General features: G+C 43.9%; 5 protein-coding genes across 6 annotated transcripts in view; 4 read left to right on the top strand and 1 right to left on the bottom strand.

Annotated features, from left to right (window-relative positions):
- Window positions 1-531: 531 nt before the first annotated feature.
- Window positions 532-6,994, top strand: gpkow (G patch domain and KOW motifs; the record flags this gene model as incomplete). The annotated part of the gene is made up of 11 exons (XM_083639279.1): window positions 532-737; window positions 959-1,140; window positions 1,249-1,388; window positions 2,989-3,095; window positions 3,539-3,746; window positions 3,970-4,102; window positions 4,652-4,847; window positions 5,175-5,295; window positions 5,971-6,040; window positions 6,522-6,610; window positions 6,725-6,994. The coding sequence occupies 11 exons, from the start codon at window positions 532-534 to the stop codon at window positions 6,857-6,859; spliced, it is 1,587 nt and encodes a 528-aa protein (XP_083495405.1). The 3' UTR covers window positions 6,860-6,994.
- Window positions 6,995-7,086: 92 nt separating this feature from the next.
- pqbp1 (polyglutamine binding protein 1) lies at window positions 7,087-11,011 on the bottom strand. Its single transcript, XM_083639348.1, has 7 exons — window positions 10,946-11,011; window positions 10,474-10,541; window positions 10,249-10,360; window positions 8,924-9,024; window positions 8,485-8,649; window positions 7,524-7,581; window positions 7,087-7,434 (listed from the first exon to the last, which is right to left on the bottom strand). Exons 2-7 carry the CDS (start codon window positions 10,538-10,540, stop codon window positions 7,284-7,286), a joined length of 654 nt encoding a protein of 217 aa, XP_083495474.1. The 5' UTR covers window position 10,541; window positions 10,946-11,011; the 3' UTR covers window positions 7,087-7,283.
- A 29-nt stretch (window positions 11,012-11,040) lies between these two features.
- Window positions 11,041-16,022, top strand: timm17b (translocase of inner mitochondrial membrane 17 homolog B (yeast)). Its single transcript, XM_083639352.1, has 6 exons — window positions 11,041-11,075; window positions 11,661-11,760; window positions 11,868-11,931; window positions 12,149-12,277; window positions 12,395-12,505; window positions 13,793-16,022. Exons 1-6 carry the CDS (start codon window positions 11,050-11,052, stop codon window positions 13,873-13,875), a joined length of 513 nt encoding a protein of 170 aa, XP_083495478.1. The 5' UTR covers window positions 11,041-11,049; the 3' UTR covers window positions 13,876-16,022.
- Window position 16,023: 1 nt separating this feature from the next.
- On the top strand, window positions 16,024-18,870 carry LOC310778887 (mitochondrial import inner membrane translocase subunit Tim17-B-like). Of its 2 annotated transcripts, XM_083639350.1 has the most exons (5): window positions 16,024-16,172; window positions 17,709-17,808; window positions 17,916-17,979; window positions 18,279-18,407; window positions 18,541-18,870. In XM_083639350.1, the coding sequence occupies exons 1-5, from the start codon at window positions 16,105-16,107 to the stop codon at window positions 18,657-18,659; spliced, it is 480 nt and encodes a 159-aa protein (XP_083495476.1). In that variant the 5' UTR covers window positions 16,024-16,104; the 3' UTR covers window positions 18,660-18,870. The 2 variants fall into 2 exon arrangements, with proteins under 2 accessions (XP_083495476.1, XP_083495477.1); XM_083639351.1 differs by lacking the exon at window positions 16,024-16,172 and having other exon boundaries at window positions 17,355-17,808.
- Window positions 18,871-20,117: 1,247 nt separating this feature from the next.
- cacna1fa (calcium channel, voltage-dependent, L type, alpha 1F subunit a) overlaps window positions 20,118-25,000 on the top strand; it is a gene marked incomplete at both ends in the record, with an annotated part of 35,405 nt that continues 30,522 nt past the window's right edge. The window contains 6 exons of the mRNA XM_083639278.1: window positions 20,118-20,136; window positions 21,544-21,760; window positions 22,362-22,467; window positions 24,380-24,519; window positions 24,619-24,764; window positions 24,874-25,000. The exon at window positions 24,874-25,000 is cut by the window's right edge and continues 26 nt beyond it. Of these exons, the coding sequence (XP_083495404.1) occupies window positions 20,118-20,136; window positions 21,544-21,760; window positions 22,362-22,467; window positions 24,380-24,519; window positions 24,619-24,764; window positions 24,874-25,000 (755 nt within the window). The remainder of the gene's footprint in view (window positions 20,137-21,543; window positions 21,761-22,361; window positions 22,468-24,379; window positions 24,520-24,618; window positions 24,765-24,873) is intronic.

The following is a 25,000-nucleotide window of genomic DNA, read 5'->3' as shown; positions in this document are numbered from 1 at the left end:
CTGATATCAGAATGATAGATCACAGCTCATCAACAGGTTTAGAGGCCATGTAGCATACAGAAAGTCTGACCGTGCAGACCTTTTTGTAAAATCCACTATTCAGCTTATCAAATAATAATATAATTATTATATAATAATTTGCAGAATAATAATAAGAATGAGAAGTTTCTGTGTGTGAGCAGAATTCTGAAACTTTGAGGAAATAATTACCTTATCATTGATGATGTCATCAGTGATGCCATCAGTGATGATGTCATCAGTGACGTCATCAGTCTGAGGCTATATAAGTGATGGACGGGTCAACTCCCCAGGGGTCCACTAGTATATATATATATATATTTATTTATTTATTTATTTTTTCCACTAGTATATTTGCAGAATCAAAACACACGGGATTTGTGTGGGGGCTTTAATATTGATGCATGACGGGAATTGTAGTGTTTTGTAAAGAACGATGCCTATGAAGTATATGACCATAAAACTACAAGTACCAGAATCCCTTTCTTCTATTTCTGTCAGTCGCAAACAACGATGGCGTCGCTCGGGGACGATGTTCAGGCTAACGTTACTGCATCAACTTTTGGTGCCGCTGAGGACCAAGGAGAGAGAAAAACACCCGCGGTATCGTTTGGTTTTACTAAAACGATTAACAAATTCAAATCAGCGAGCGGCGACGCTGCAGCCAAGGAGGATGACCGAGATTACTTGACCGGAGTTGACGGGAAAAAACTGCAAAGGTAGGACGCTAATGCTAATTCTAGCTAACGCTATTCATACGTTAGCGTACGTTTAACGTCCGCTTTGTTGTGAAATCAGGATCTGCTAGTATATTAACAATGTGTATACTAGCTTTAATAAACAACTTAAGACTTAAACCGGTGGCCTGGCTTGTTGGCTTTAATAACGTCTGCCTAACGAACGTCATGTGTTCCTGCTCTCCCCTTGCCTGTCCCCGCAGTTCAAAGCCAAACGAGAAGCCGACAGAGCTCATCATCCCCCTCATCCAGAGGAACCGCTGGTGCAGGCAGGAGCGAGCGGCCCCGGGCGAAGGGAGTGAGGCCAAAACACAACAGACACCACAACCGACAACTCAGGACCAGGACTCTGTGGAGTCTCAGGCAGTCAGAGAACTCATTGAAGGTGTGTATATATGTGGGAACTGGTGTGTTTACGTGGTGTATGTTTATGTGGAGCATAATGATCATGCGTGAGGTCTCCTAATCGCTCTTCCTCGGTCTGTGCCTGCAGACTCCCGGAGGGAGCTTGAGAAGTGGGAGAATGGGGCTCCGACAGAGTACAACATCAGCATCCCCCTGCTCATGCAAAACCAAGTTCCCCAGGGATTTGAGGATGGAGACCAGATAAAGGTGGACCTGCGGCCCGAATCTGTAAGTATGGACACCAACAATGAGGTCAGAAATACTGACCAGGTGAGCCCCGCCCCGGTGCCACACCTGGTACAGCGTATAGGCTGAGGCCACGTCTCGTCATAGACGCTGTTTTAGCTGGCTCAGCCTGGCTGGGGGCGGCGTGGTCAGGGTGGGGTAAAGACCGCCGTTCTATCCATTCAGCAAAGTTCGAATTTAGCTGATAGCCCAGCCCAGGCAGACACGATCGGGGATTTAACCACCGCAGTAAACGCACATCTGAGCAGACGTCTTGTGTTCTGCTCTAGAACCCCCAAACATGTAGTTTAGAGCCCCAGCATCGTCTTTTGGTGAGTCAGCCCATGAGATATATGGGCGGTTTTACCCCACTTGCACGCCAGCCGTTTAACATTTTGTGGGCGTTCCCAGACATGCGGACTGTCTCTATACCACAAAGGATAGTCTCACATGGTCACACCCTCCGCTACGGAGCGTCTGAATCACAAGTCAGCATTTGCGCTTCTTTGTTTTTGCAATTCGAATGAATTCGTTGCGTCTCTGCTCGTTTCAGCTTGGCTCTGCAGTGGGCCTGGCGTAAGTGCGTAACCGCAGTAATGCGATAACCGCGGCAGCATCTAGCTCGGACATGACAAAAACCCACTGAGATAAGTAATGACTTACATAAAGTGAATTAAATTTCCAACCAAGGTTGAGGAGATGAACAACATTTAGCCAAGATTGAGAAGTCCAGCAGTGCTGTCCTGAACATTCATACAATTACACGCCGTTTTGGGAGCCTCACTGGACTATTTGGATGTAAACTGCTTTGCTCAAGGATATTTGGATAGTAGTCGGCGTTGAGTAGTCGACTTTGATTTCGTTGAATGGTGTCAATATATGAGGATATCAACAATATAATCTGCCCGAGAAGCACTTCAGAGGGCATGTGAAAATGTCTGACAGTACAAAATGTCTGGTGGACCGACTTGTTTGACTGAGACTGAAACCCGAGTGTGTGAAAGTGCTGAGAGTGTAACATCCACACAGTGACCGTTTAGAACGACACCCCTCTATGCAGCCATACGCACTTGCACGCATGCACAATGACTTTTCCACCACAGCTTGGGTAGCAGGGCGGTGGTCAGCAGCATCCTCCCCAGAGCCAAGCAGACAGAAAAACGCCATCTCGTTCTGTTTTTCTTTTCATGGCGATGCCTTGTCGCTGTCATCCCGATATCTGCTCTGACTCACTGTAGATGTGACTGACAGGGAGAGAGTCGGGGGGGAACTTGCTCACTACTGCCCCCTGGGCTCATTTAAATGCATTCTCCTCTGCTGGAGTGGGCCTCCCGGCTTTCCTTAGAGGGGAGCCTTCAAGCACACTGTGCCTGATGATGTGTGCTGCTGTGTCCGCCTGCTGCCCGAGTCTGACGGCCTGGAGCCAAAAGGTTGAGTAAGACCGCCATCACAAACTGCCCCCGTCTTGTTGTCAGTTTGCACAAACGTAGCTTCTGTGTATCGGGAACTGGAAGAATACATAAGCATCTCATTTAGCCCCTCTGCAGAGTGCGTGTCGTTGGACCTTCTAATGTATAAATACTTTTCTTTATGCGTTTGTCAGTCGACAGAGGCAGATTATGAGTGTGTCCCGGTTGAGGCTTATGGCATGGCTATGCTGAAGGGGATGGGCTGGAAGGCAGGAGAAGGCATTGGACGCACTTTTAAACAGTAAGTAGCAAGGCACAGCAGCCCCCGCTGTAACATTCTGATTCGGACGTGTTGCGATACCAATTCAATTGACGCTTAAAATTGTTGATTTCAAAGTAAATTGGAGTTTATGCTATGGTCATAAATTTAATGTTAGTTTTGATTTTATGTATGTTTTAAAACGTGAATGATGTTAGAGCATTTGTTAGAGTTATAAGGAGATGTTTAATTCTACATGTGACTTACAAAAAAATGCAACAAATATGACTAATAGTAATAACACGAAACAAAAAATAAGATCGCTTTTTTATTTGTAATAAATTCAAACATTTATAATCCTACTAAAAGAAAATCTCAGTTGCTTCCTTTGCCAACAAAGGCTGTTTTTACATCCTGCACACACATCTTAACGCTCTGTGTTTATTGACTGGGTGCTCTTGCTCCTCCTCCCTCGTCTGTTCCAGAGACGTGAAGCCCATCGAGAACCAGCTCCGTCCCAAAGGTCTGGGACTGGGAGCAGATCGCGCGGCCATAAAGGACCTGGAGCCCAGCAGACAGCGACGCCCCCCCAAACCAGGCGAGGAGCGGGGGAAGGAGGACGAGGTGCTGGTGCTGGGGCCCGGGGGCTGCGTGCTGGTGGAATCTGGGGCACATAAAGAGCTCTATGGGAAGGTACTGCCAGTGCAATCTCTTTGCATCTATTTATCTACATCTATTTACCTGCTCAATCTATGATACAATTGTCTCATGAAACTGGGTAAGTATGAGTGTTCTAGCTCCAGTGTGGTCATCTTCAACACGAGCTACTTATGCATCTGTGTGGTCTGTTTTATTTCCTTGTATTGTTTTCTCTCAACATCTCCTCATCACTTTTGCATACGTTCTTGTGTTGCAGATAGAAGGGGTTGATCCAGACAACGCTCGCGTTATGGTGAAGCTGGCTATCGGCGGTCAGACTGTGACAATCAGCCAGTATGCTATCAAACTGGTTGATCGCAAGGAGTATGAAAAAAACGGCAAAGACCTCAGTAAGTGATTTTGAATATAAATTGACAACAGGACAAGTCGGTCCATTTTGATCTCATTCAGATGCCTTCAAATCCCTCACTTTCCATTTGAACCAATTTCATCCCCTTTTTGTTCAACTTGTGAACGTCAGTTTGTACGGATATTGACAGAGGAACACAACACACATAACAGTGATATTGTTTTATTTAACAGAATGGGCAGAAATACACCCCCCCCCCCTTTAAAATAGTCAGAAATAGGATGACGATGTTGAGCTGAATGGCATCATTTGAAAGTTGGAAGTAAAAATGAAAGTGGGGTAAAGCTGGATGCTGTTGTGTGATGCACTGTGCTGCTGAACAGGTTTGTCCTCTAGTCCAGTGACATTTGAGCCTCCACGTGCCTTACAGCCGCAGATTTTATTTTCAGTCATCTGAAGATCTATCTCTAGAAAAGAAAGGCACAAACACACACGCAATCACACCCACTGAAGTGTGTGCACGGCACGAGACCCAATGCACGAGACCCAATGCAGTGCAATAATTCTGTGTTTACTTTCCACCGACCAGGTCGCCTCAGCAAAGCCCACAAAGACAAAGAGAAGGAGAAGGAGAAAGAGAAGGAACGAGAGAAGGAGCGACAGAGGCGGGAGGAGAAAGAGAGGAGCAACGGTGACGAGAGGGTGAAGCACAAGTCTTCCAAAAGAGATGGAGAGGGAGGACAAGACGAGAGAAAGAGAAAACACACAGCGTCAAGTCAAGACAGGTACACCACTGAATGAGGCTGAAACGACGTGATTTTCACATTGTATGTCAGATTGTTTAAACTGTATATTTTACATTACTTTGGCAGTTGTGTGATTTTCTTTTTGAATTGTGATGAGTTTTGTACAATGCAGTGGTTTGAGTCCACAAAAATAATGCTTAACGTTTCAATATAATGATGCATATTGTGGGATAGATATTTTAAGATGCCTGTGTATAAGTGGATGACAAAATGCTTTTAACATAATTTCCACATATGAATAATGGTTACTACGTTCATAATGGTTACTAGATGAATATCTGTTCTATCTCTGTTATTCCTCTCCAGAGAGAAGCCGCCTGTGAAAGAGGCTCGGCGAACACCGACTGCCCCCTCCTGGCTGCAGAGAGACCTGCGAGTGCGATTTGTCGATAAAGCTTTCAAAGGGGGCAGATACTACAACTCAAAGGTACTTAGTGGGCAGATACTACAACTCAAAGGTACTTAGTGGGCAGATACTACAACTTAAAGGTACTTAGTGGGCAGATACTACAACTCAAAGGTACTTAGTGGGCAGATACTACAACTCAAAGGTACTTTAGTGGGCAGATACTACAACTCAAAGGTACTTAGTGGGCAGATACTACAACTCAAAGGTACTTAGTGGGCAGATACTACAACTCAAAGGTACTTAGTGGGCAGATACTACAACTCAAAGGTACTTAGTGGGCAGATACTACAACTCAAAGGTACTTAGTGGGCAGATACTACAACTTAAAGGTACTTAGTGGGCACTTTGACATCTTATGATCGACCAAAGCATGTTTCAACCCACTCAACTGATTTATCATCTAAGAAGGCAGGTTTATAGAGTATGAAGTGGGAAGAGTTGAGGGAATTTGCTGGGTCACTGCATGGGCAAAGAAAGTTGGCCAGGTTTATTTCTCAAGCTTCTTTTACACATGCATTCTTTAGATGGTGGACATTGTCTAGTTTTAAAGTCATTATTTTTCTGAAGTGGGAAGGGTGAAAAACATACTGTTAAAAAGTCTCTGAAATTCGTCACAGAATAGTCCTGAGTCCTGAGATTGGCCCCACAAAGATTTAATAATTATGTGGTTTGTTGTGTTTTTGTTTGTTCCAGATGCGTGTGGAGGATGTCCTGACGCCCGATACATGCATATGTCGAACTGAAGAGGGAAGACTGTTAGATGGTGAGTCAAATTCCCATGTAAATTTAGAGCGCCCTAATCAGAATTACCGTACACAAGAATTGGTCAATTGCAGGAGACACCGCGTCTGTTATAAGAGACTAGTTACCAAGCTTTCTGGTTTCCCCGTTTATAATTCTTATGTGTACCCTATGATAAAACATTTCAGACTGAATACATCCATACATTGCTAACAAAGTAAAAGGCGTAAAAGCCATAAAACCTAGGATAGTCTTACTCTACTGAGATTATGGGCATTTCAGTGATGCAAACGTAACTAACCGTTCTCCCTAAGTTACTATTGCATCATCACAGTAAAGAAGCCTTCCCAGGTATTGTTGCTGTACTGTTTAAACTTTATATGATGCATCGCGATGCGGACGTGGACTCGAGTCGAATCATCGACAGATGAGTCGTTGTTTAAAATGTATGTTGATTGTAAAAAGTAGCCATGTGCAGTAATAATCTGTTCATTCTGTTGTAGATGTGAAGCAAACAATGCTGGAGACCATTGTGCCAAAGTCGAGTGAATCTGTCACTATCATGGTCGTCCTGGGTGAACACAGGGGACAGGTGAGCAGATAACCCCGACCGTCTGTTCCTATGGTATTATAATGCATGATGCTTAATACTCTCTGGTTTGAATGTGATTTGTTATTTACTCTCCGTATTCAATTGTCTTTCTAGGTGGGCCGTATTCTCCAGCGCGACACGAAGCGGTACAAAGCGATGGTACAGCTGGACCGGTATGAGGAGGAAGTGTTCACGCTAGACTACGACTGTATTTGTCACTATGTAGGAGCGGGAGACGGAGACGACTGAGGTTTCTCCATCTCTGATCGGTTTGAACATCGCCCCGCCCTTCTCCATCCCCCCTTAAATGTTATGTTGTCTCTGCTTGTAAAAGTCATACAATTACAGTGTTTTATGGTATTACACTTTTGTAATAAAATGGTTACGAATTTGATTTGTAAGAGCGTTATTACAAGATCTACCACTTACCCCCCAAAAAAGTAGTCACAGCAAGTCACTTTTACAGTAATCTTTACATTTATTAGGAAATGATGACTGATGGCCATAGTAACAAGGTCAATTAAACCTAAGTTATATATAAAAGCATATTTACAACTGTACTACATATTGAACAAAAGATGTAGATATGATCACGCAGTTCACAAAGTAAAGACAATTTTAGGGATTTCAGACTCGAGCACAAAGAGAGAAGACGGTTGCGTGTGTCCTTGTGTCACTCCTTGGGTGGCTGGTTGGCTGCGTTGGCCCGGAGCACGGCCCCTGGGCTGGGGTAGGGCCGCTGCTGGAAGAGAGGCCCTGCCGCTGTGGTGTCTGCACCCGTCTTCGCTTCGTTACGCTTGGGCAAGCCGGTGGACCATGTGCCCCTGTAAAGAGGAGGTTTGTTCAATACATGCTCTGTCTTTATGTGCTAAGAAAAGAGTACGTTGGGTCATCATGACGACTGTTCATTTACCTTGGAGCATCAGAATAAGCACTGGGATCCATGGGGTCCATCTCATCATCTTTTCTCCCTGAAAGGCAGAGAAACCGAGGACATCAGTTCACGTACGATGCATCGTTCCTCGTTCAAAAAATGATTAAATAGTACAATATATGGATGTAAGCATCATTTTATTCTTTTTTTTTCTAATATTTTTTTCCTGATTTTTTTATCCCATTTTTATCCCCCATTTGTGCTAATTTTAATTTATGTATCCTGGTTGCTACTCCACCCTCTGCCGATCTGGGGAGAGCCGAAACTGGCTCCATGCTTCCTCCGAGACGTGGGCAGTTAGCCAGCCGCTTCTTTTCACCTGACAGAGGAAGCTTCACCGGTAGGACATAGCACGTGGGAGGTTCACGCTATTCCAACCAGTTCCCCTCCCTCTGAACAGGCGCCCTTAACGACCAGAGGAGGAACGGCTTTAGCTTTAGCTCAGGAGGTAGAGCGGGTCGGCCAATGATGCAAGGGTTGGCGGTTCGATCCCCGCTCCCTCCCAGCTGCCGTCGTTGTGTCCTTGGGCAAGACACTTAACCCTCCTTGCTCCCGATGGTGTGTAGGCACCCTGCGTGGCAGCCTGCCGCCATTGGTGTATGAATGGGTGAATGTAGACTACCTACTGATTGTAAAGCGCTTTGGATAAAAGCGCTATATAAATGCAGGCCATTTACCATTTACCATTTCACATTAGCAACCAGGATATTGCATGTTTTGGTGAAGGGGGTTCCTATATGAAGGAAACCCCCGGGAGGCACGGGGAGAACATGCAAACTCCACACAGAAAGGCCCTTTTGATGACCCCACCCGGGCGGTGGGCACTCGAGGACATGCGGACGGGCACGCATTCCTACAGCGTCCGAGGTGGGAATCGAACCCAGGACCTACGAGCTGTGAGGCGACAGCGCTTACCACTGCACCACCGTACCCCCCTTACCTCTTTTATTCTTGTTGTAGGGGGCGGCGTCTTCTCTCCTCGGCTGCTTTCTTCTGTCTCTGTCCCTCGCATCGTCCCTCTCGCGCTCCCTCTCCCGCTCTCTGTCCCGCTCTCTGTTGTCTGGCTTCTCAAACGGCCTCTCGACTCTGTCGTCTGCAACCTCAACTAAAGAATAGAAAAAAAGGCAATAGTCGTAAAATAATACATTTCCAGTATCTGGGGGGAAACATGAAACAGCCTGCCTTCTAAGAATACAGCACCGCTATGAATTGTCTGACAGGGGTATTATGATAACAGATAAGACTGAGTGACGATAATGATAACTCTCCTTAATGGGCTCAGTTATGGTTGGTTTATAATGTCTTACGGGCACCCAAAGTATTTATTAGGCTATTGAGTTGAGCGCACCAATTCTTGGACTTTTATCATGTCGTCTTACCCCTCGCTTTCTTGGCAGGTTTTGTTATCACTGTGGTCGGGTCATTCGGGGACAGCCAGGCAACCAGATCTGTGTCCACGTTCCAGTAGTAAGGGAGACCACTGCAGGGGGGAGGGGAATCACATTTGAGGCCACAATTCACACAGTAATCTGCAATGTCCTTAGGCGACACTAATCAGAAACACCAAAAACACTGTAGTTAAAATAGGGGGTTCTTCAAACCGGTCAAGCAAGTTCATTGCCACTGTCACTCTAGCAACTTTCACACAAAACAGTAAAAAAGGTCTTCACAAATGCTCTGAACCGTTCCTGCTCTAACTTAAACAACACACACACGGTTGAATAATCATTTTCTAATTATAAACGGAATCCTATTGACTGTTGTGTTAAAGAAAAAGAAGAAGCGGCTATTAGTTTGCATCCTTTACATATCGCCGAACGGGGGACTGAGACCAAAGCTATCCTAATGAGTGGAAAGATACAATTGACTGGAGCACACGAAAATCACTGGCAAACAAATTTCATAAGGTACAAAAACTAACGTTTCGACGCTCGCGTTGTACCTTATTAAATTAAATTAATTATTACATTTGTTTGCCAGTGATTTTGTGCGCTCCAGTCAATTCTACCTTTCCAGTATTCTGTCCTCGTCTGAGAGCACCGATCTCCTCTTGTGGAGGGGCTGTAGCGGAAGAGATTCCTTCGACACTATCCTAATGAGTCATGACTTTACAAACGCAGCATATTGGCAGTGTGTCTTCCTCACTCAGATATGAATTTAAGTGGGCATGGAACTCGCAAACTACTTGATGGAATCGACCTCGGTGTCAGCCGTTAACATGGGTGCAGCTTTCTTCAATAGGGAAGGATATTGAGGTTTTTGTGGACTGGTGGTTTTGTAGGACTATGGGAGGCACTAGGCTATATTTTATGACTAGGTTATATCACTCTTTATTAACAGCTGGGCTCAAAATCAAAAAGGGTTGGTACCACTGCATGAAAATGTTGGATTCATACAGCATCCGTGTCCTAGCCTGGTAAACTATCCAGGATGGGTTTTAACCAGGCTATCCATGTTCTGAACATTGCAGCCCTTTAGTCTTACTATGGAGCTTTATGACTATTTGTTATTGTATTTTAACCAGCTAGTGCCAGTGCAATGAGGTTGAGTGGCATTATATACAGTAAATCGTGGTGGGGGTGTAAACCTCAAGAAATTGCTGATGGTATTCCAATGCATATTCTTGTTCTGGTATTTTAAAGATTTAACGGCTTATCGTAGAAATCATCTGACTGAAAAAGAGATGTGGAGAGGTGTTACTTACCAAATGGGGTCAAATACTTTATACCAGTTTGGTGGCAAATTCTCTTGTCTGGTGGCCTCATAGTCTACATTGTTGTCATCGTAATCCTCGGCAATAATCTCCTCATCTACCTCTAGATGAATTTGGCCAAGGGGGAGAACGTTGTTACATGACACAGTATGAAACATTACAAAAACATATGCATGTATTAATATACATTAAGTATTACTGTATAATGAATTCTACCTTGTTCTGATGGCTTAACAATCCCTCTCTTGGCCAACCGGGCAAGCAGTGCTGGAGGCAGAGGCATCCTTCAAGACAAGAAGAAGAAGAATTACTCCCAGACTCCAGATGAAACCGTGTTAAAAAAAAATCACTAGCCACTCTCAGCATTTACCAACTAAAATTATTGAGAAAAGGACATCCAAACTGTAGTTACTACTGACTTGTGTGATGTGGTGTAGATGCACGTTACCAATCACAGCAGCGTTGTGTTATTTAGGATTATTTGTTAAAATACGACAAGACATTTATTCTTTTACACGTTTATTCTCCCTGAAGACTTGCACCAGCGACCAAGTTACACCGCGTGAAAGATGAACGCTACGGCAACAAACCGACCTGTGTTCACCTGGAATTATTAGCAAACTGCTGCACAGACTTGGAAATGCTGCTATTTTGTAGAAAAGGTGAGTAAAATATTGTTTGTCTTTACCTGTTTTAAGAAAATCGCCCTTTTATCGTTGGAAGAAGGTACGACTTCCCACAACAGCACACGCCGCGCACAGTGATGACGTCACGTTCTTGACGACAACAAACATGGAGGAATTTGCCCGTGAGCCTTGGTAAAGTATTTAAAACCTTTGCCTGCTTTCTCTGCATTTTCACAACTTTGGCATCGGCCACCGTGTTTCCCTTTTAAAACCATAAGAGATCGTTTGTTTTCATGTATTCTTTTTTATTTCCGGTTCTTTTAGAGGGAAACGAAACTGTTCTAGACTGAACTGAGCAGCTGCTTAGCTGGCTGCCTATCTAAGGGTCAGGTTTAGAGATAGAGCTCTATGTACACAGTGTACACAAGGACTGACACTGAAACCAGTGTCAGCTTCAGCAATATTGCACATTACACATTGACAAAACATTGACACTGTTTTTCCAGTGACAGCAGAAAGACAGTATAGCTAAGCTAAGCTATTAAAGCTAAGCACATTTAACACTGCTGTACAGAAAACATTCAAACAATAAACTGTTAGGCAGCTCTGTCTGCATACAGTCCTGTGTAGTTCTTTATGTCTGTGTAATTCACCATAGGTGGCTTAGGAGCACTGAAAAGCCACACTGTAAGAAAACCTGGGTGTATCTACTTTTCTCACATTTCCTGCTCATCCCTTTCTAAACGCATTCCTCTCCTCCTTGCTCCTATATCTCAGTCCTTGGAGGATAGTGGATGATTGTGGGGGTGCTTTCACCATGGGTGCAATCGGTGGAGGGGTGTTCCAGTCAATCAAGGGCTTCCGTAACGCCCCTGTGGTGAGTCCACAGAAGAAGATTGCTCACTGACTTGCTCTGAGAAACTTGACACTCATCACATTTCGACAAGTCAGAATTCAACAATACTTGAATGTTTCTGTGCGCAGGGTGTCCGACACAGACTGAAAGGCAGTGTTAATGCTGTGAGAGTAAGAGCGCCGCAGATTGGGGGTGAGGAGCTCATGTTACCTTGATGATAGCTGTTGGTTTGGTTTTATGATTATGGAACCAACACTGTGACATTGTTAAGAAAAGTGGCTTACATGTAGGCTATATGATGATAATAATATAACAACAGTAATAATCTATGAATGTTAGGATTATTATCCCCTCTCTAACCCTCTGCTAACTGCTAACCCTCGCTGGTTTGTTTCTGGTGGTTTTGCAGGTAGCTTTGCTGTGTGGGGCGGGCTCTTCTCCACCATCGACTGTGGTTTGGTCCGTCTGCGAGGGAAAGAGGATCCATGGAACTCCATAACCAGTGGTGCACTGACCGGGGCGATCCTGGCAGCACGCAGTAAGAGCAAACCAATAGTATAGAGATCAACCATATCCATGCTACTCTTATTATATGGCTTGAGAGCACACATCAAATGAACTGGTGTGATTCTTAGATTCTTGTGTTTCTCTTCAGGTGGGCCTCTAACTATGATGGGCTCTGCCATGATGGGGGGGGTTTTGCTGGCTCTGATTGAGGGCGTTGGCATACTCCTAACCAGATACACAGCGCAGCAGTTTCAGAACCGTGAGTACAGCTGTTGATATTTAACGGAAAAATCCACATAAGAAACACTTTAATACTGTTAAAAATAGGGATGCACCGATCCACATTTTCTCACTTCCGATCCGATTCCGATACCTGAATTTGGATATCTGCCGATACCGATATTATGCTGATACCAATATTTTTCTTGAATATACAGTATAGGCAAAGATTTGACCAATTAAAGATTTTTTTTTTTAAATATACCTTGCAAATGGTATATTTGTAGCAGACAAAATTAAGAAAATATACAAGGCAAAGAAGGATACTATTATACATGGGCAAATTACGGCCGGCGCCCCCAATTCCGATCCGATCCGATTCGTGAATTAGTGCCAATATCGGCACCCGATACCGATATTGGATCGGATCGGTCCCATCCCTAGTTAAAAACAGGTGTTGGTGATGTACCTTGCATTTCTGGGTGAATTTTGTTGTTTGGTGGTGTATTTTTCTTACTGGCCAAACATAGCATGATGATGTCATGTTGAGATGTTTTCAGTGCAACTAAAATGGAGTGTCCTACCGCATTCAAGACAACTCGGAGCACAGCTTTCAATTAGGATTTCTTTCCGACCCCTGTAATAGTTGCGCTCACGCTGTTTTTAACTCGATGACGGTTGGAGTTACAAAAACATACACGGAGCTAATTTCATTGGTAAAATAGCTGTTGAATTCAACATATTGCTATAATCAGAGCGAAATCTAAACAATATAATCACATATTGCATAATTACACCTTAAATTAGGTCAACAAACACTTTGATGACGTCAACTCGGACAAATCGGAGCTCAAAATGATACCCGGATTTCTGACCTGTAATTCCGACCTGCAATTTCTCAGACAGTAGCCTCAATAGACCATCATTGTAGCCCCAAGACATGTCACGTTTTGAGTAAGGAGCTTCCGATTTCACAACTCTCACTTTTTCTAAAAAAACGTGCGCTCTTGCAGTTACTCTGCTATCCACTATCACTATCAGTATTGCTCCTTCCAAAGACACGTGCTGATTCTGATTCTGTTGAAAGGCATTTTGGGAAATGTGGGAAATCAGAAACTGAGATGTAGCCAAGGCAGGTTGAGGGAAAGTGGGTTCACACAAAAAAGTAAATGACAACAATTGATCACAAAATATCTCCTGGATTGCATTGGACATCACACAGCAGTGGTTTCCAGTCATGTACATCACATGAAACAAACATTTTATCCTTATTGTTCTGTGTTTGCTTTACATCCTTCTGAACCACACTTCACCCCCTCTTCTCCAGCAAATCCTTTTGCAGAAGACTCCACTCAATTCCCTCCGAAGGATGGGGGTCAGCAGCAGGGGGCGAGGGGGCAGTTCCAGTAGGGGGCAACAAGGAGCGAGCCCGGCCGCATGAACGCAGGAAGTCAGACCAGAGAATAGAGGGGACACTCAAACACCAGCCAGGTTTCAGGAAGACTGGGAGGTGGAGAGACGGGCCCTTAGTCCCCTCAGTGTGTAAAGTAGTTGCACTATTATACCTCAGGGAAAAATTACTGTCCGGTCTATTTATTTATACGTCAATGGTTGTATGTGCACCAGTGGTCTTAACTTTATAGTTTGTAATCATTTATTCTGATGTCTGTTTATGTTGTTTGACTGAAAATTGAAAAAAAAGAAAGAAAAAAAAAGGTCTGTGCACCAGTCTGACAAACCGCATGATATTTGCACCACCAGCTTTTCATGCAACTTCTTCTATACCAGGGATACTCAACTTGCTTTGGCCAGGGGCCACTTTTGCAAAATGACAGGTGCTAGTTAATAAACAAACATTAATCATAAGTTTCTGCAGCGGATTGTAGGTTTTTGGGGTGCCAGCCGGAAATTAACCTGACAATTTTAAATGTTTAAGATTTTTACACTCTGCCATGGACGCACATAGAGACACTGCATGAAATAGGCCACGCCCATCACGGGGGGAAAAGCTCCGTTCATTTCCACACACCAGCGTCATTTTCCTTGAATTAAACATAGCTAAAAGCTGTTGTGTGTTGGGCTGCGCAGACAACAAATGTAAAAAATCGCCAGTTAAAGTTTGTTTGTACTCCTGAGCTCTCAAAGAAATCAATAAATGATCTCTCTCAAAAAGAATATTAACCAAGCAGGTCGACTTTGTGCACACAGGATACTTAGTTAGGTTAGCAGACTGCGATATTTGACAGTTTAGCTGGAGCTCAGTCAAACTTTATGTAACAAAAGTTTTCACGGTGAATTAGAAAATGGTCAGGGTCAGGGGGCCACTCTGTACCCTATCCACAAGTTGAGTATCACTGTATCACTGTTATCTATATCGTAACGTAAGTCATGAGATATTTCTTTTTAAATCTAAGTAACCCCTATGTTTGTTAATTACAGTATATTATTGCCATGCCATTTTTGGAGACAAATACTATGTGCAACATCTTCTCTTAACTTATTGATTATGCCAGAGTTGTATGTCCTGTATGTATGTTTGTGCTGTTAGCCTGTTACCATGTATGATGTACCTTTCACCATGTTGATCACTGGATTATCAAAGAAATCCACACACGCCTCTCTGAATGCATAATGCTAGTTTTTCAGGGCTTTTCTTCTTCTGTGGTACCGTCGCCCAAGCGGCTCATTGCTACTTCCTCTTATCAAAGGCACTTTTCATAAGGTATTTAGACCTTTTATCATGCATAATATGAAACTTTACTTTACTTTATTTGTTTATTTGGTCAGGACAGTATGAACAGTTACCTATACAGAGTTATCTATGTGATAACAGTACATATGTCGGATTTAGCTAAAAGCTCATTTGCATCCACAGTCCTCAAGACATAAAAAAACATCTACATAATCAAGTTAAAGTTGTCTGTCCCTCTGTCTGTGTGTCTGTCGTACGAGATTCGGGGGAAGGTCATGACCAGGTCATCAAGTCCTGGAACCACCTGGAAGGTCCTGGAAGCCATTTTACGCCCACACCCCAGGTCGGATCGGGCTGAACATTTGCATGGCAGTGGGTTATGACCCGGGGACCATCAAGGCAGGTTGTATGATCCTGGAAACCATCTGGACACCACCATAATTTCCGTCCAAGCAAAAGACGCAGGTGTATGCTTTGTGCCTATTGAGGCCGGGCAACGCCGGGTACATCGCTAAGATAAAAGACACCATCAAAACAGAATACAGTAGAAAAAATGACACTAGAAACAACAACAATGTGGCTGAAAATGGACATAATGGTGCGTTAAAAGCTTAAAGGAACACTCCGCCCATTTTCAACCAGCTTTGTATCATTAGAACATCAGTAGTATATCAGAAAACTGTAAACTGTTTTGAAGTCTGTCATTTAATTTGACAGTTATTGAGTGTTAAAGTGTGGACCAGTGACATCACTGGTCCACACTAACTCAAATTAATAACTCATTAACTCAAATCAACTCTCAATAACTGTCAAACTAGATGGTGAAAGGAGATACACTATAGACAGTCCAATATCTGCAAATAAAAGCGACTTGCGGCAGCTGACAATCAACCTCTTGAATAGCCCGCAAAGAAGGAGGAAGTAAGTATGTCACTCAAGTATGTTAAATGTGTCCGTGCTTGGTTAGGTTCCATTATCTCCCGGCGCTTCAGATGGATCTATCTCGTATGCCTTGGTAAAGTATTTCAAACATTTGCCGGCTTTCTCTGCATTTCCACAATTTTGGCATCGGCCTGGCCATTTAATGCAGGCTTCCCTTTTTAAAACCATAAGTTTGTTTTCATGTATTATGTTTTTCATGCAACGGTTTGCTCTTGTAGAGGAAATACACTTGTTCTCTGAACTGAGCAGCTGCTTATGGCTGCCTATCTTAGAAGGGTCAGGTGTAGAGATAGAGCTCTATGTACACAGTGTACAAAAGGACTGACAATGAAACCAGTGTCAGCTTCAGCAATATTGCACATTACACACTGACACAAGGACAAAACATTGATGCCAGTGGTATAGTGGTTCCTGGAGAAGTGGGTAGACTGTAAGACTGTAATTTACCCCCCTTTTGAGAGATATATATATATATTATATTTACTGTCAATTATATATATATATATATATATATATAACTATACTTACTAGTTTAAACTACTTTTGCTGGGCAGTCATTGGTCTCTACAAAAACAACAACATTGTGATTGAATTATAGGCTACAATGTAACAATGAAAACAATTAGGCTACCATAACCTATGGACATTACTGAATTTAGTTCATTGATACAAAAATGTCAAACCAACCAACTCACTAAGTTCATTTTTAACCCAAGTAGCTGCCAAAATAATGGAAGCATTCAAGTAATTGGGGGATCTATTATTATAGACGGTTTTAACTTGACAACAAAAACATTCTAAATTGAACCCCCGCTCACTTCCTGTTGCAGTGTTTGCTATGGACATAAAAGAAAAAAAAAACATTCAAGTGCAGGACTGACCACTGCGTGAAAACCGTCTATACAGCTGAGCGGCGAAAACAAAAGTAACGATGTTGAGTGAATATTTTGGCAGTTTGCCGAATGCTGAGAAAAAGGAAGTGCTGTGGGGTTGCGCTCTGGTGAAAACCGTCTATAGAAAGCAGGCTGAATCGCCCCCCACCCCCGCCCCATGTGTGACTGTTTCTCTCTTGACATAGCCAGTAAGTTATGTGCTGCTTGACACTCAAAGAGGGAAATGAAAATACACAGGCCGATTTGTTTATTTGTTTTATCGGAGAGCCGCTTCGGGAACGGGTCTGGTGGCATTCACTAGAATGCGGTCGTAATGAAATGTGGAATCGCCGCTAGAAGTGGGTAGACTCAAAACCATCTGAAAAATAAGTAGGTAATGGTAGACTCCCATCTACCTGCGTCTACCCTCCACTACACCACTGATTGACACTGTTTTTTCCAGTGACAGCAGAAAGTATAGCTAAGCTAAAGCACATTTAACACTACTGTACAGAAAGCATTCAAACAGTAAACTGTTAGGAGCTAGGCAGCTCTGTTTGCACACAGTCCTGTGTAGTTCTTTATATGTCTGTGCTTCAGCATACTGTAGGCGGCTTAGGAGCACTGAAAAGCCACACCGTAAGAAAACCTGGGTATATCTACTTTTCTCACATTTCCTGAATCATCCCCTGATTTCTTCTAAATGCATTCCTCTCCTCCTTGCTCCTATATCTCAGTCCTTGGAGGATAGTGGATGATTGTGGGGGTGCTTTCACCATGGGTGCAATCGGTGGAGGGGTGATCCACTCAATCAAGGGCTTTCGTAACGCCCCTGTGGTGAGTCCACAGAAGAAGATTGCTCACTGACTTGCTCTGAGAAACTTGACACTCATCACGTTTCGACAAGTCAGAATTCAACAATACTTGAATGTTTCTGTGCGCAGGGTGTCCGAAACAGACTGAAAGGCAGTGTTAATGCTGTGAGAGTAAGAGTGCCGCAGATTGGGGGTGAGGAGCTCATGTTACCTTGACGATAGCTGTTTGTTTTATGATGATTATGGAACAACATTTTGTGGCATTGTTAAGAAAAGTGGCTTACATGTAGGCTATATGATGATAATAATACAACAACAGTAATAATATATGAATGTTAAGATTATTATCCCCTGTGAATATGAAATTACCGGTATCTATCCTAGTGTTTATTATATTTAGGGTAGTACAAAGGCCCATTCTCAAAATGAACGAGGACTCTAACCCTCTGCTAAGTGCTAACCCTCGCTGGTTTGTTTCTGGTGGTTTTGCAGGTAGCTTTGCTGTGTGGTGCGGGCTCTTCTCCACCATCGACTGTGGTTTGGTCCATCTGCGAGAAAAAGAGGATCCATGGAACTCCATAACCAGTGGTGCACTGACCGGGGCGATCCTGGCAGCACGCAGTAAGAGCAAACCAATAGTATAGAGATCAACCATATCCATGCTACTCTTGCTATGGCTTGAGAGCACCTGCCTGCTTCGCTGGCCACATCAATTTAACTGGTGTGATTCTTTGATTCTTCTGTTTCTCTTCAGGGGGGCCCGGAAATATGATGGTCTCCGCCATATTCGGGGGGATTGTGCTGGCTCTGATTGAGGGCTCTTTCATACTCCTAAACAGATACATAGATACAACTGTCACTTATGGTAATTAGTGGGTGTGACGGGGGGTGTTGCTTACCTGGGAGGTGTGTGTTGCTGATGAGTGTCATTCATAATGCCTGTCAATCATTCAATCAGATGAGTCAGAGGGGGTGAGTGGGGAGCTCTGATTTTCTGTTTCCCGTACGTTCGTCGTTTGATTTGTTTTCTGCAAGCAATACGGCATTTATTGTATGTGTGCTGCACGGATGGAATAAATCTACAAAACCCATCTACTGGTCAAGGTGTGTTAATTTCCAACGGCGAGCCATGCCATTTTGGAGACAAATGCTACTGTATGTGCAACATCTTCTCTTAACTTAGTGATTATGCCGGAGTTGTATGTGCTGTATGTATGTTTGTGCTGTTAGCCTGTTACCATGCACCTTTCACCATGTTGATCACTGGATTATCCATGAAGCAACCAAGCAAGCACTTTTTAATTCCATCTCTCTCTCTCTCTCTCTCTCGCTCTCTCACGCACACACACACACACACACACACACACACACACACACACACACACACACACACACACTGGTGGCACATGCCATGGCAGAGATATGGATTAACAGCATGGGCCTATGTGTTGCTGTTTGAAGTATGTATGTATACATGTGTTGTCTTGATTTGTTTATCATGCAAAGCTTGACAAACGAATAAAATACACCAGTTGCTCTTTACAACTTGAATTGCCGTCATGTTCTTCGTGCCACACTAGCTTTAGAAAGCTTAACATTATAACAGCTATGAGCAGTGATTATAATAACTGGTGACGTTGTGAACATTTACTTGCACCTGGGCTCAATCCTCTCTCACTGCCTAACCTTACTCACTGCCAATGGGAGCGCGCCCTCTATCGCCTCTGCCGTTGCACTGCACCCTCCGGCTGCTGTCCCCGGTGCTGAAATAGGAATCTAGGCGACAACTAATAATTGTCTTCTTCGCCCCGAAACTTTTTCTGGGGATTCTTCCCGGCTGCTATCATAATCTTGGCAGCCTAACTTTACACTGTTTAAACAAAAACATCACCAAGCTAAGAAAGAGGTGTCTCCAAAGTTTACCTCCACCTTCCAATCGAAAGATTTCCGCTGTCATCCTTTTAAACGGCTCAACGAGTGTAATCCTGAGGGCTGACCACCGCGGATATGGGCACGTGTTTATGTTAATATTCTTCGGCGTTATGGGCCTTGTATAGGCAGTTGCAGCGTTCATTTTAAACAGAAGAAATTAACAAAGGCGACTTTAATTGGATAAATATACATTTAGGGTTAACCCCTAACAACCTGCTACAAGTCGTAGCCTACAGTAGGCGAGGTGAGCAGAATGGCCTGTAGTCGCTCGGCGTGCTTCTGCAGGTGGACGAGAAAATGACAAGCTGGTCATTTTTGCCAATTTTATATTTGTGATCAACTCCCTGAGGATTTGATGGTGGGTTTTCTGAAGTGACTTCGTCGTGTTCAACTACAGACATGGATGCGGCGAAAAAAGGTAGGCGTTCATTACAATGTGTTTGAAGTTTGGTTTGCTATAATACCTATAGGCCTACCTGTAAAGTGCTTATAGGCCTACTCTGGGGAAAGAATAGTCGATGTGTATAAACCACACAGAAGGCATGTAGGCTATGGAGGACGATAAACCAATTATCTGAAACGGTATTTGATGAAGATATTCAATCAAGGGGACATGATTGCCTCAAACACAGTTCAACGAAAGCATATTTAATAGCTTACTAAAAAAATAAAGCATTATGCCTTTCACAAGACTTAGACAATGTGCAGCTATTTCCACCCCTTTCAAGTTTCCCTTTTATTTGTTCTCACCAGCCTATATATACTTGGTCTTTTCCTTTGTAATTTGCATGGGTCAAATAAAAAAAAATACCTGCAGGCTTATGTTGTGTGCAAGGCCTTGCTCAACAGGTGTCCATGGGCCTACTTTGTGATAGTGCTGGCCGGGCTAAGTGCCATACTGCTCACAATAAAGAAGTAGGTCACATCTGGTCTTCTAATATGACGCCTGCAGGACTATACCTGTCTGTAGCTATGTCCAGATGTCACAGGACTACCTGTCTGTAGCTATGTCCAGATGTCACAGGACTACCTGTCTGTAGCTATGTCCAGATGTCACAGGACTACCTGTCTGTAGCTATGTCCAGATGTCACAGGACTACCTGTCTGTAGCTATGTCCAGATGCCACAGGACTACCTGTCTGTAGCTATGTCCAGCTGTCACAGGACTACCTGTCTGTAGCTATGTCCAGATGTCACAGGACTACCTGTCTGTAGCTATGTCCAGATGTCATAGGACTACAGTACCCATCTGTAGCTATGTCCAGATGTCACAGGACTACCTGTCTGTAGCTATGTCCAGATGTCACAGGACTACCTGTCTGTAGCTATGTCCAGATGTCACAGGACTACCTGTCTGTAGCTATGTCCAGATGTCACAGGACTACCTGTCTGTAGATATGTCCAGATGTCAAACAGTGTCCTATTTATGTTGTATCACTTTGTGTGGGCTGATATTAGCAATGGAATAATGTTTATCTACACAGCATGCGCTGGGGCTGAAACCCGTTAGCAGCATCCCCAACTGAGCCATAGGGCTAAATATTAGTTTTTAACCACATAGCCCATTATAATTAGCTTTAACAATATAGGAGAAATATCTATGGCCATGACAGACCTATACTCTCTACTGGACTTCCTATCATCATTATTTCAGCTGTATCTGTATTTGTTTACTTTCTCAGAATACATCAGTTCAGTCTGTAAATCTTCCAGTGGGCTTGTAATGCCAAAATGCATTTCAGATTTCATATGCAGGATGCTGGTAAGTGTTGAAAACACAGAATTGCATATTATTTACGACGGTGTGCCCTCTGTTCTTCAGCAGATGGCCCCCCTGGGGCCGATGGCGGAAAATCCGACACCCTGGGCTCCACTGGCTCAACCAGAAGGAGAGCAGGGGGGGCCAAGAAGGCGATGGCGGCCAACAAGTCTGCCCTGCGGGCCCCCCGGGCCCTCTGCTGCCTCACACTCAGCAACCCCATCCGCATGGCAGCGCTCTACCTAGTAGAGTGGAAATATCCTTCTCTTCCTTACTACCGTGTGTGTGTGTGTGCGCGTGCGTGCGTGCGTGAGCATGTGTGTGTTGGGTTGCGGCACATGTTTATTGGTCTGTATGTTTCTACATACAGATATAGCCATACATGTCTTGTCTGTGTGTATGTATTGTATGTACAATTGTATGTACACTATTTGGGGCAGTGGTGGCCCAACGGTTAGAGAAGCAAGCTTGTGACCGGAAGGTTGTCGGCTCAATCCCCGGGACCGGCAGGATAAATCTGGCTGTGGAAAGTGAAAAAGCAGCGCTTGCCCCTCCCTCATTACCACCACCGAGGTGCCCTTGAGCAAGGCCCCTATCCCCAACCGCTCCAGTGGAGCTGCTCAGTGGCCAACAGATCAGACTGTGGTTGTACTGGTCAGCTTCCAGGTGTGAATGTGTGTGTGTGAATGTGAACAGGGCGTTCCTGAAACTGAGAGCATCGCTCTCAGTGAGACTACCCCTGTATAAATAAAGGTTAATTTATTTTATGTATGTATGTATGTGTTGGTTTGGGCTGTGTAGGGGAGTTGTTGTATGGGATGTCGTTGCTTTGCTTATGTGTGGAAATCTATTCGCTTGTCGTACCCTTAACTGCGATCCTGCAGGCCTTTTGATATTTTCATTCTTCTGGCCATTTTCGCCAACTGTGTGGCCATGGGAGTGACCAAACCTTACCCAGACGACGACTCCAATCCCACCAATCACCAACTGGTGAGTTATCAACAGGCAAATGTAGCTTCAGAGGGAAGTTATGGTCAAAATGTCTCAAAAAGGGTGTCTCTGGGCGGGTGCAGGTCCAGTAATTATGACCTGACAGACAGACAGACAGACAGACAGACAGACAGACAGATACTGTAGATAGATAGATAGATAGATAGATAGATAGATAGATAGATAGATAGATAGATAGATAGATAGATAGATAGATAGATAGATAGATAGTTAGATAATTTAGATATTCTCCTGAAACACTAATGGGCTAATAGGCATCTAATTCATGTCCAAAGCCTGGAAAATGACAGTTTTAATAGCTGGTGAAACGGAGAGCAGTTAGTTGGTATTAAGTTGAAGGTAGCAACAATCAGGGAGAAGATGATCTGTTGAAGGGTAATGGTGTTAGAGAGGAAAAGTTTCAGTGCGACCTGTTAGGTGACCCTGTCAGAGATAATGATGCTTAAAACACCAACCATCTGCTTCGTATCCCCTCTCTCAGTCTCTCTCCCCCCCCTCTCTCAGTCTCTCTCTCTCTGTCAGTCTGTCTGTCTGTCTGTCTGTCTGTCTCTCTCTGTCTTCTCTCTTTCTTTGCCATCTTTCATCATATCACATGATATGATCCGATTTCTGAACATTAGATCAACGCTGTCGGGGGAATCTCATGTTTTAACATCAACTGAAGGTTTCCTTGGTTTACGTTTCTGAAACCTTTTCAGAACAAATCAAATAAACGTAACAATCAATTTAAAAAATAATGCTGCTTTCTTAGATCCTGGAAATTTGACATTTTGGAGCTACAGCATTTTCACCAAACAACATTGATATAATATTATAATATCTCCCAAAGCTTCACATCGTTCCATAATTCCATACTTGGTATAACAACCTGTACTTAATCTGCAGGGAGTAAAATTGTTTCTACAGTCTTAGTTCAAAGAGTACAAAAGTTGAGCTTGCTTGCTGCCACTTTCTCTGCTCCTTAGTTCAAAGAGTGAAATTGCAAGAGCAGCAGGAGACCTTTTCTAATTATATGCTGATGCCCCCCACCCCCTACACATACATACATACACACACACACACACACACACACACACACACACACACACACACACTCAGAACCGTGGTCTTGCCGTGGGAGGATAGACGTTTAGTGGATCTCTTTATTGGATTGCAGTTGGGAGGATCACCTGTGACAGCTCACCATATGGTTCCTTCCACTGTAGCTCACACTGGCTGTGTAAATGATCTCATTGGTTGTTATCTTCCAATCCTAATGCAGCTGTTAGTCTTCAGTTCAATATGTCACATGTCCATCGCCTCCAAACTGACTGTCAAAATCAACACTTCATGACTTAAAGGAAGATTTTGCACATTTTCAACCAGCTTCGTATCATTACAATGTCGGTAGGCAAAGTCGCTCTTTAATATCACTTAATATCATCCATTTTTGGATCATTTGTGAATGTTACTGATCTGTATGAACCCCAGTCATCTTAAATCACGGCACATTGCACCTGGACTAATTGTGTCAAGCTGAGGAAACGGCCTAGTGACAGTGTGGTAGCAGTGATTAGAAGAAGTAGGCTGAAGGTTACTGGACAGGGATCCGGTGACAGGCTTAAGCTAGACAGTGGGTCAAGAGGTCAAATAGCCACAGTGACCAGCAGTGCAGGAGAGAAAGACAGCTGATGCTACTCACTGCTATATGGTCATCAGGAACATTGAAAACTCATCAAAGGCCTTTATTTTTACCTTGACAAAAGCGATGGAATCTATCTTTTCAAAACTACGCCACATTGAGAAGTATTCCACATTTACTCGTTTCAGATGATTCACTGACTCAGAAAAGAAAAAAACATAAAAAATTTCGCCTGACCGTCCCCCGTCCCACCTCTCCTTCTGTTCTCAGGAACAAGTGGAGTACGTCTTCCTCGTCATCTTCACCATCGAGACCTTCACGAAAATCCTGGCGTACGGCTTGGTCATGCACCCCAGCGCCTACATACGCAGCGGATGGAACTTGCTCGATTTCGTCATCGTCATCGTCGGGTATGTTTGGCTCTTTGTTGTCCTCACAAAGTGTTTTTCCGTGGCCAGTGAGAAGGGAAGAGTGCAGTTGAAGAGCTGTTGTTGTTTGTGGCTGTGCAGCTTGTTCAGTGTCATGGCGGAGGGGATGACAGACCACAAACCAGGCGAGGCCCATCACGCCGCGGGGAAACCTGGAGGCCTGGATGTCAAAGCCCTTCGAGCGTTCAGAGTGTTAAGACCGCTCAGGCTGGTATCTGGTGTACCAAGTGCGTTGATCATGTATTATACAGTTTGTTTGTTTTTGGATCAGGTTTTTTTGTCTCCTCCCCCATGTGCTACACACACACCACTGAAAATGGATGCTTGCCTTGCCAGGTCTACAAATTGTGTTGAACTCCATCATGAAAGCCATGGTACCCCTGCTCCACATCGGTATGCTGGTCATGTTCGTCATCATCATCTACGCTATCATCGGCTTGGAGCTCTTCCTGGGCAGGATGCA

Source organism: Poromitra crassiceps (assembly GCF_964638095.1).
Source record: "Poromitra crassiceps genome assembly, chromosome: 6".
NCBI lineage: Eukaryota > Metazoa > Chordata > Actinopteri > Beryciformes > Melamphaidae > Poromitra > Poromitra crassiceps.
Note: the sequence above shows the minus strand (reverse complement) of the source record. Positions and strands in the feature narration are given on the sequence as shown.

What these genes read in the sequence shown, in the direction of transcription:
- pqbp1 (XM_083639348.1), bottom strand. Translation starts at nt 10,540, where the DNA reads ATGCCTCTGCCTCCAGCACTGCTTGCCCGGTTGGCCAAGAGAGGGATT. An exon ending in TGTTAAGCCATCAGAACAAG is followed by an intron (nt 10,361 to 10,473) that starts GTAGAATTCATT and finishes AAATTCATCTAG; the next exon opens with AGGTAGATGAGGAGATTATT. An exon ending in GCTTATTCTGATGCTCCAAG is followed by an intron (nt 7,435 to 7,523) that starts GTAAATGAACAG and finishes TCCTCTTTACAG; the next exon opens with GGGCACATGGTCCACCGGCT.
- timm17b (XM_083639352.1), top strand. Translation starts at nt 11,050, where the DNA reads ATGGAGGAATTTGCCCGTGAGCCTTG. An exon ending in GAATTTGCCCGTGAGCCTTG is followed by an intron (nt 11,076 to 11,660) that starts GTAAAGTATTTA and finishes CCTATATCTCAG; the next exon opens with TCCTTGGAGGATAGTGGATG. An exon ending in GCTTCCGTAACGCCCCTGTG is followed by an intron (nt 11,761 to 11,867) that starts GTGAGTCCACAG and finishes TTCTGTGCGCAG; the next exon opens with GGTGTCCGACACAGACTGAA.
- LOC310778887 (XM_083639350.1), top strand. Translation starts at nt 16,105, where the DNA reads ATGTGTCCGTGCTTGGTTAGGTTCCATTATCTCCCGGCGCTTCAGATG. An exon ending in GCTTTCGTAACGCCCCTGTG is followed by an intron (nt 17,809 to 17,915) that starts GTGAGTCCACAG and finishes TTCTGTGCGCAG; the next exon opens with GGTGTCCGAAACAGACTGAA. An exon ending in GGCGATCCTGGCAGCACGCA is followed by an intron (nt 18,408 to 18,540) that starts GTAAGAGCAAAC and finishes GTTTCTCTTCAG; the next exon opens with GGGGGCCCGGAAATATGATG.